General features: G+C 50.3%; 1 protein-coding gene across 1 annotated transcript in view; it reads left to right on the top strand.

The window, feature by feature from the left end:
- Positions 1 to 7,438: 7,438 nt before the first annotated feature.
- ANO8 (anoctamin 8) overlaps positions 7,439 to 10,219 on the top strand; it is a 45,729-nt gene continuing 42,948 nt past the window's right edge. The window contains exon 1 of the mRNA XM_053372289.1: positions 7,439 to 7,913. Coding sequence (XP_053228264.1) covers positions 7,805 to 7,913 — 109 coding nt within the window. The 5' untranslated portion in view covers positions 7,439 to 7,804. The remainder of the gene's footprint in view (positions 7,914 to 10,219) is intronic.

Genomic DNA, 10,219 nt, shown 5'->3' with positions numbered 1-10,219 from the left:
GCGGGCGGCGTAGGTGCGCCCTTCTGCAACGCGATTGGTGGATGTGGGAAAGGGGCGGGGGGAATGGAACGGAGAGGGAAGGAGGGAGGGGCTTAGCGAGAGGGGCGGGGCCTCGAGCCTTTTTTTTCCCTGCTATTGCTGCCGCCGCAGAGACTTTAGGTTTAAAATTGCACGGCTTTGAAGCTTGGTTAAAGTTTTCATTTCCAAGCGGCGACTGATCCCAAAGCGAGATAATTGTGGAAACTTCAATATCTGCCATTTGAGCATCTTTTTCTTCTATTATTATTATTTGGCTGGTGGTTTTGTAAAGGTTTGCAAACGCTTGCCTATATAAACTCGATTAATAATAATAATAATAATAATAATAATTTGGCTGATGGTTTTGTAAAGGTTTGCAAACGCTTGCCTATATAAACTCGATTAATAATAATAATAATAATAATAATAATTTGGCTGATGGTTTTGTAAAGGTTTGCAAACGCTTGCCTATATAAACTCGATAAATAATAATAATAATAATAATTTGGCTGATGGTTTTGTAAAGGTTTGCAAACGCTTGCCTATATAAACTCGATTATTATTATTAATAATAATAATAATAGAGAGGGCGATGGGTTTTATTGGGCTCCTCAGAACCAAGTTTAACCCAATAATTGCAGAATAATGGACCGCTTCCCGGCCCTATAGCTCGCTTGCTGCTCTGTGAAGGACCGTGGGGGAAATGCACTCTGCGTATGCGCAGGTGCACGCTTGCCTCCCTTGCGAAACGAGCCCTAGCCTGCATTGCATCCCCCGAAAGGGAAGGCGCGTGCACCCAGCTGAACCCTGGGGTGACGTCACGTCCTTGCTGCTCCGGGGGGGGGGGAGCCTTTTTGGAAATGATCACTGAGTGATCCATTACGAGCTGGCGTGTCGCCGGAGCGGGTGTCTCCTTGCAAAGCGAGCAACCTGCGGCTGCAATCTTTCCTCCTCCCTCTCGGCGTCTCCTGCCTCCTTTATGCAAAAAAGAGAGAGAAAACCAAACGGGCTTCTCCCCGCCGCAAACCCGCCCTTCCGCATCACAGCGCTTGCCTGTGAAACATAACATTTTATTTGGGATCTCGCCCGGGCGCTGGGTTTTTGCAGGGCTGCATGGTTCTCCCTCTGTGTTGCAAACACCGTTGCACAGGACTCCTGGGTCTCCTCCTTATCCACAGGGCGCGGGAGGGTCGAGGAGGGCCTGGAAGGGTTGGTGGGGGCTCCCATCTGTTTTGTCCTTCATCCTGGTCCGTGGGCGCGCATGGGGAAGATTGCAAAAAAGTTTTATAGGCATTCTAAGGTCTTTATATAAATTTTTACATATACATAAATATACATACATTTATAAATAAATAAATAAAAATTTATATAAATACATATATATATACATATGTTGTTGTTTAGTCGTTTAGTCGTGTCCGCCTCTTCGTGACCCCATGGACCAGAGCACGTCAGGCCCTCCTGTCTTCCACTGCCTCCCGCAGTTTGGTCAAACCCATGCTAGCACCTTCAAGAACACTGTCCCACCATCTCGTCCTCTGTCGTCCCCTTCTCCTTGCGCCCTCCATCTTTCCCAGCATCAGGGTCTTTTCCAGGGAGTCTTCTCTTCTCATGAGGTGGCCAAAGTCTAGGAGCCTCAGCTTCAGGATCTGTCCTTCCAGTGAGCGCTCAGGGCTGATTTCCTTTCAGAATGGAGAGGTTTGTTCTTCTTGCAGTCCATGGGACTCTCAAGAGTCTCCTCCAGCACCAGAATTCAAAAGCATCCATTCTTCGGCGATCAGCCTTCTTTATGGTCCAGCTCTCACTTCCATACATCACTACTGGGAAAACCAGAGCTTTAACTATACAGACCTTTGTTGGCAAGGTGATGTCTCTGCTTTTTAAGATGCTGTCTAGGTTTGTCATAGCTTTCCTCCCAAGAAGCAGGCGTCTTTTAATCTGCAGTGATCATGGAGCCCAAGAAAGTGAAATCTCTCACTGCCTCCATTTCTTCCCCTTCTATTTGCCAGGAGGTGATGGGACCAGTGGCCATGATCTTCGTTTTTTTGATGTTGAGCTTCAGACCATATTTTGCGCTCTCCTCTTTCACCCTCATTAAAAGGTTCTTTAATTCTTCCTCACTTTCTGCCATCAAGGTTGTGTCATCTGCATATCTGAGGTTGTTGATATACATATATACACATAAATTTATATATATACATTTATATAAATGTTCCTAAATGTACAAGGCAAACACATACATAAGTATACAAACCACGTGTCTGAAATAGTACAGAACAATCCTGAAGCCACTTTGACTCTCCTAAATTGACCTCAGATGTTTCTCTGCAAGGAGGAAGGAAATGGGAAAATGTCTTTGGACCGTAGGGGCTTATGCTCCCCTTTGCAAATACAGCCTGGCACACTCTCAACATGCGTAAGAGATTCAGGAACTAAGTGTTTACCATCTCCAAGGAATGGCCCAGCTACCCAGAAAATGCCATCAGATAAGGCCGTCAGGTATCCTGGCAGACAGGAGAGAAGCAACGCGCTCAAATTTCATACATACATCTCTTTCTGTGATGTATGTATGATGTTTTGGGGGGTGGTCTTGAGCTACTGGGGACGCAGTTTCAAAAGTCTATATAACAGCTTCAACACCAATGTTCTGGGTTCCTCTCCTCCCTCCCTGGGGTGAGCGGGGGACCCTGTTGCAATAATAAAGATCAGACTTACTAACTGCTTTGCTTCTCAATATTCTCTGGTTGGCCTCTGTTATTTTCTCCTACTGATAGAGAACCTACATAAGGACTCTATACAGGATCTTGGATACCCCATAAGGGATAAAGGGGCAGTTTTTTCTTATAACACCTAAGTAAAGTTAAAGGGACCCCTGATCATTAGGTCCAGTCGTGGCCGACTCTGGGGTTGTGGTGCTCATCTCGCTTTACTGGCCAAGGGAGCCAGTGTACAACTTCCAGGTCATGTGGCCAGCAGGACTAAGCCGCTTCTGGTGAACCAGAGCAGCGCACGGAAACGCTGTTTACCTTCCCGCCAGAGCGGTACCTATTTATCTACTTGCACTTTGATGTGCTTCCGAACTGCTAGGTTGGCAGGAGAAGGGACCGAGCAACGGGAGCTCACCCCATCGCGGGGGTTCGAACCACCAACCTTCCGATTGGCAAGTCCTAGGCTCTGTGGTTTAACCCACAGTGCCACCCACGTCCCCCTAACACCTAGAAACACACAGAACTTAGGTTGCAATCCTAACCTCCACTTCCCTGGGAAGCGAGCCTCATTGAATCCATTGGGGATTGTTTCTGAGTAGAAACCATTGTGCAGTTTTTGTTTATCTCTATACTGCTATATGATAGGGAGACTGGGAATCAGACCAGAAGAGAAACCTACTTTAAAGCGGATTGGGCATATTTGTTGAGAAGGGTGATTGCTATGTTTTCCATAGAGACATCCAGCCACGGTTGGAGACAAGGGCACCTCTGAATTCTTGCTGCGGATCATGAATGGTGGAGAATGGTTACAGACGCTTCAGGTTACAGACACTTCAGGTTATAGACTCCGCTAACCCAGAAATAGTACCTTGGGTTAAGAACTTTGCTTCAGGATGAGAACAGAAATCGCGCAGCGGCAGAAAGAGGCCCCATTAGCTAAAGAGGTGCTTCAGGTTAAGAACAGTTTCAGGTTAAGAACGGACCTCCAGAACAAATTAAATTCTTAACCTGAGGTGCCACTGTATTTGCTGCTTAATCATTGTTTGGAATAAAGGCAAACAATGTTGTCAGTGGACTGCCTTAAAAACAATTATACATCTTTCTAATTTGCAGATTTCATGAGTCCTGTTAAAATAAGGGGGGCCGGGGCAGATTTTCAGAATGCTCAGCCCCACACTCGTTTTTTTAAAGGAAGCCCATATACCGTATTTTTCGCTCTATAAGATGCACCAGACCACAAGACGCACCTAGTTTTTGGAGGAGGAAAACAAGAAAAAAAATATTCGCTGTGAAGCGAAAGCAGCGATCCCTCTTGCTGTTCTGGCTTCTGGGATAGCTGCGCAGCCTGCATTTGCTCCATAAGACGCACACACGTTTCCCCTTACTTTTTAGGAGGGAAGAAGTGAGTCTTATAGAGCAAAAAATACGATAAATGCTACACAGTGCTGGCAAATTCAAGTTTCCGGAATGATCTGGAGCTTTAAACAATATCCCCAAAAAGTGCTCCCCTACCCACATTGCAAAGTGGTGATGTTGCCCCAAAATGACACTTCACACACGCATACACTGAACCCAAACATATTACAGGCCTTAAATTCAACCTCAGCAAAGGGACCTTGTACACCCCAGGTCAAGTTACCTTGCTGGTATTTTTACATCCATCTCGGGTCCCTGTCTCTAGAAATAACAGCCTGACCTTTGGGGGACCCAAGGAGACGTCTGAGGTCAAGACAGGAAAACAACCCCGGAGAAAAGAGAAATCTGGGAAGGTTTTTAAGGCGACTTCGGCAAAAAGAAGCAGTGAGCCAAAGTGGGGAAGGGGAAAGGCCCACTTCAAAGAGCAGAACAGCCTCCTAAACGATCAGCAAGCTATTTTGGAGTTCTAACTCCCGAAAGGCCAAATATCACAACAATATCTAACGAGGGATTATTTAGCTGTGATTCCTTTATTGTATAGATGGTTCTTGGCTCCCTTTTCAAGCCCACGATTCTGTGATTCTAAGAGAAACCCTTTCTCCTTGTCCCATAAATACCAAGGCTGATGATGATGATGATGATAATAATAATAATAATAATAATAATAATAATAATTTATTATTTATACCCCACCCATCTGGCTGAGTTTCCCCAGCCACTCTGGGCGGCTTCCAATCAAGTGTTCAAAACAATACAGCATTAAATATTAAAAACTTCCCTAAACAGGGCTGCCTTCAGATGTCTTTTAAAGATAGGATAGCTGCTTATTTCCTTCACAACTGAAGGGAGGGCGTTCCACAGGGTGGGTGCCACTACCGAGAAGGCCCTCTGCCTGGTTGCCTGTAACCTCGCTTCTCGCAATGAGGGAACCGCCAGAAGGCCCTCGGCGCTGGACCTCAGTGTCTGGGCAGAACGATGGGGGTGGAGACGCTCCTTCAGGTATACAGGACCGAGGCCGTTTAGGGCTTTCAAGGTCAGCACCAACACTTTGAATTGTGCTTGGAAATGTACTGGGAGCCAATGCAGATCTCTCAGGACTGGTGTTACATGGTCCCAGCGGCCACTCCCAGTCACCAGTCTAGCTGCTGCATCCCATGGCCAAACCAGTTGGGCAGTAAATTCAAGAGAGAGGGTGTCCTGGAATTGTGGTGGCCTTTTTTAAAAATAAAAAAAGAGGAAGATTATTACTGTGGCGATTACAATTTGTCAAATAAATTCCGCAGAGGGCAGAGGCCTAGGCAAGCCAAGCCTCCATATTCAGGCGCGATCTTATCTCTCAGGAGCCAGATGGCCAAAATGAGATGTCTGTTAAGTTGTGGGTGAACACATCAGACGACACAGCAATTCTTCAAACAGCTCTTGTTTATTCTGAGGCCAGAACAGAACTGAACTGAAGAGCTCAGTCAGCCTGCTTATATAGAGCTCCAGTACAACGTAACTGTAGCAACTTTCTAAAACTATCCAATCACTGAACGTCACTTTCGATCCTTCATTTGCATACAAACTACCCAATCACTGAACATCACTTTCGATCCTTCATTTGCATAACTATCTACAGTATCCCCCTGCTGGCCCAGGGTGAGAAGTTCAGTACATAACGATGTCCTTTCCTGCCCCGCTGGTGAACTCACACTGTTTCATTGATTTGCTGGGTTCAACTGAGGTTTTTTTTAAAATAATTCTGTGAACATGCATTAAAAACAAACAAACCACTTCTTTTATTGTAAGTGCTTTTGGGTTGCCTTTGCAGGAATGCAGGGTATGAATATGGTGTTTCTGTTTTGCTTTGTTTCGGCTGAAAATCCTGCCACATCCTTCAGTAGGAATGTGGGGGGTGAGATATTAAATCAAACAACGTATTTTGTGTATATAGGATAAGTTATTGGAGAATTCCACCCGCCTCCTTCCATACGCTTCATTCCGTAGGAGACAACTCCTCGGGGCCGAAGTCCCTTCAGCCCCCACCCACAATGAAATATTTGAGCCCCCTAAAGTTAATAAGGGATGCTGGTGGCACTGTGGGTTAAACCACAGAGCCTAGGGCTTGCCGATCAGAAGGTCGGCGGTTCAAATCCCCGCAACGGGGTGAGCTCCTGTTGCTCGGTCCCTGCTCCTGCCAACCTAGCAGTTCGAAAGCACGTTAAAGTGCAAGTGGATAAATAGGTACCGCTCCAGCAGGAAGGTAAACGGCGTTTCCGTGTGCTGCTCTGGTTCGCCAGAAGTGGCTTAGTCATGCTGGCCACATACCCGGAAGCTGTACGCCGGCTCCCTCGGCCAATAAAGCGAGATGAGCACCGCAACCCCAGAGTCGGCCACGACTGGACCTAATGGTCAGGGGTCCCTTTACCTTTACTAAAGTTAATGGGCATCGCCATTCAAATGTTGTGCTTGTCTCGCATCTTGTGATCGATTATGTGGGGTGTCAGGGATTACCTGCTCCTCCCTTAATATTTTATTCAAGTCCCCCCCTGGCCCTTGCTTCATTCTAACTGGGTATAATTTTTTTTAACTGAGATGGCTCCACGTCTGTGGAGCATAGGAGACTCTGCCTGACCTTTGGTTTGGAATCAACTTGATCCCCTCCCTCTCTTTCCTTTTCCCTTTCTCCTTTTGCGATGGATCTCCTATTTGGGGACTTCCCTGGCTTTTTTCTGGCCCACGTAGGACCAGTCTGGATAGTTGGCCTTGGTGAAGACTTGACGTTTTCATTCCCCAAAGAAGTTTTTGATTTGAGTTTCTGCTGAAACGAGGCTGCATTTTAATCTTGTTTTTAAGTTGCATTTCAATCAATTGTTTTTATACCTGGTGTCAGCCACCCTGAGCCCGGTCTTGGCTGGGGAGGGCGGGTATAAATAAAATTTATTGTTATCATCTCTCAAGCAGTGGCGTAACGTGGGTTGTCAGCACCCGGGGCAAGGCGAGTAATTTGCGCCCCCTAACCCGTGGATTTGCGCCCCCTAACCCGTTGATTTGCCCTAACCCCCAGATGTTGCGCCCGGTGCGGCCGGCCCCCCCCTGCACCCCCCACGCTACGCCACTGCTCTCAAGAGTCGTGGGTTCGAGTTCTCTTCCATCGCTGCAGTCCGATGGTTCTGACTTATCTGCTAGCTCTCAAGTCTCAGAATCTTGAAGGAGAGAGGAAATTGATACCTCGCAGGCTGCTGGCAGATGGCGCTGAGGAGACGCAGGCCAACCAGACTATTAAAAGCTCCTTGCCTTTTAACTTAACAGCTCCCCCCACCCTCTCCTTTGTCCCTCCTTCTGGCTGGCTGTCTCCTCGCTCGCTCGGAGGCACCTTTCGGCGCTGGTTGTGTAGGAGGCTTTCCGGCAGGGGCTCACCTGGCCCGGGAAAAGAGAGAGAGAGAGACCCCTCCTTTGCGCACCTGCCTCGGGTCTTTGCACCCCTCTCCTGCCAGCCCGGATGGCGCTTCGGATGCGGCAGGTCGTCGGCCGTCCTGCGCTCCCGCTGCAGCCGCCGCCGCCGCGCTGGCTATTGTGAGAGCAGCAGCCCGGGGTTTCTTGGCTAGCGGGGAAGCCTGCATCCCGGCCTCTGCAATGCTGTCTTCTTTGCGGTCCAGCCCTCAACCTTGAGCTCAGCCGCGATGCCAGAGAGCGGGGCAGGAGCGGCGCCGGGCTCCCAGGACACCGAGCGCCACAAGAGGGGCGCCACAGATGGCGAGGCGTCCGGGCCAGCTGCCACCGGGGTCCTGGGTGAGTATTTGGCGAGGTTTGGGCCACCTCCGTTGCGCCATCCCTTGGGAGGTTGGGGGAAACAACACTGGTGCAAGGGTGGGGAGGGGGGTGGACGAGAAATGAGGCCGGATTTTCCTGCTTTTCGGGGGTGCCCAGCAGACTTTGCCAAAGTTCGGGGAAACCGAACCTTTGGACCCGACTAAACCCGGGATGGGGGAAGGAGGGTCGTCCGGCGCGAAAGGAGCGATGCGGAGCATCCGTGGTACCCGGGAAAGCGCATCTCTTGGGCGTCGAGCTATTGTCTGGAAATCGTTAAGCCCCTTCCGCTGTCGAGGAAGGAAGACCCTCGCCCCAGCCTTTTGTTGTGCAATGGCCAGCCACGGGTTTTCGGGAAGAGGGTCTCCGGAAGCTGTTTCGGGCGGGGGTCCTCCTTTCCACCGGTGCGTATTTTTACGCACGCTTGGACCCGACACCGTTTTGGTCCGCTCTCTCTCCGCCTGATGTCATCTTTCCACAACGTGCCGGCGGGGGGGAGCGGGGGATGCTCAGCCCATTCAGAAATTCTCCTCCGCCGTACGCTCCTGCGGAGGAGGAGTGCGGAATTGCCGCCGCGGGCACAGCAGAGCGGGAGAAGCAGCCCCGGCGCTGCGGTCCACTGCGGATGCGCTCCTCGGGATGGCACCGCCGGGGAGGCGTCCGAGGGGCTCGGAGGGAGCACGTGTCGCTTGAGCTGCGGGCGAGGAGGAGGCCGAGGGCCGTGGTCTGCCGCGGTGCCGAAGGACAGAGGAAGCGCGAATCCAAACGCCGAAGGCCTTTCGACCGGACCGACCAGGCTCTCCATACTGGACCCTTTTGGGTAGACCGAGGCTTCGCGCCTTGACGCTTTTCGGCACGGTTCGTAGGTCCGGGAGGATTGTTTCTGCCCCCAATGGCCTGGGATTTATTTACATTTTTTTAAAAAATAAAATAAATAAACTCAGGCGTCTCCAGAAGAGAGTCCCTCGCCTTCACCGCAGGCAATTCGGATGCGCTTAACAGCTAGGGGTGCCTCGACCAGTTTGGTCCATCTTCTGCCCCTACAATGGGTGCAAATATCTCCATGAGACAGATAGAAGTCTATCCATAGGTGCCAGCTCCCTGGGTGCCCGAGCACCCACAAATTCCCCCGCGGAGGAGCCGAGCACCCACAAATATCTGGACCAGGGTCATGCCTGCTGCATGATGGCACCCGCGGTTGAGAGGGCAGGCTGGCACACCTGAGTCTGACGGAGCTTTCGCTTCCACCACCAAGCTGCCAAACCACCCCAGTTGTCTGAGTGAGCGACAGCCCTTTGATTCTGCAGCAAAGGTGACCTTAATTCAGGCTCCCCAAGGTTAGGAGTGGGGAATCTGGGGAGGGATGCCTGCAGAACTGGCAGAAAGAGCTCAGGGTGATGGGGCAGGCCTGCTAGGGACCGCAGGCTCAAGACCCCTGGAACACCCACCTTTTGCTAAGGAACACAGCTGCACCAGGACATGGTTGCTGGGTAAGGGTGGGGGAGAAGTCCCCAAGCTATGGTTTAAAGCAGGGCATCTTGGTGCCATGGCATGCCGCAGAGGTCCACTTTGGATGTGTATTGTTCGCCCGCCCCCTTGCTCTTATGTCTTGGGCCTTCTGGGAATGGAGAATTATTCCCAGTGCAGCTTGTTGAAAGATTTGGGACAGCTTAAAGCAGGGCTCAGCGAACTTTTTCAGCAGGGGGCCGGTCCACTGTCCCTCAGAACCTTGCAGGGGGCCGGACTATATTTTGAAAAATATAAATACCCTGCAAGCCGATCCCGCAGTTGCTTCCGGGCCTGGAGGAGGAACGCACTCTGCACGCGCTCAGGAGCGCGTCTCGGCTCCACCCGCTCACCGGTGTTGTTGGCGAGCAGTGGCCGCTCCATTGGCCCGTCCCCACAGAGCTCCCAGGTGGCGTGCACCATGCGCTGCGGCCTGTCGTCCAAGGCCAGGTCGGCGGGCAGGCCGCGCATGTGAAGCGCTGGGCAGGCGGCGGACAGCTTGCCCTCCAGCTGCTCCAGCGCAGCCGCCAAGCCGGGCGCCAGGCACAGGGCCAGCAGGTGTGCCAAGCTCCGGGTGAATATAATAATAATAATAATAATAATAATAATAATAATAATAATAATAATAATTTATACCCCGCCCATCTGGCTGGGTTTCCCCAGCCACTCTGGGCAGCTTCCAACAAAGTATTAAAATACAGTAGTCTGTTAAACATTAAAAGCTTCCCTAAACAGGGCTGTCTTCAGATGTCTTCTGAAAGTCTGGTAGTTGTTGTTCTCTT

This window comes from Podarcis raffonei, chromosome 18, assembly GCF_027172205.1.
Source record: "Podarcis raffonei isolate rPodRaf1 chromosome 18, rPodRaf1.pri, whole genome shotgun sequence".
NCBI classification, from domain to species: domain Eukaryota; kingdom Metazoa; phylum Chordata; class Lepidosauria; order Squamata; family Lacertidae; genus Podarcis; species Podarcis raffonei.
This window is presented reverse-complemented; position numbering and strand designations above follow the sequence as displayed.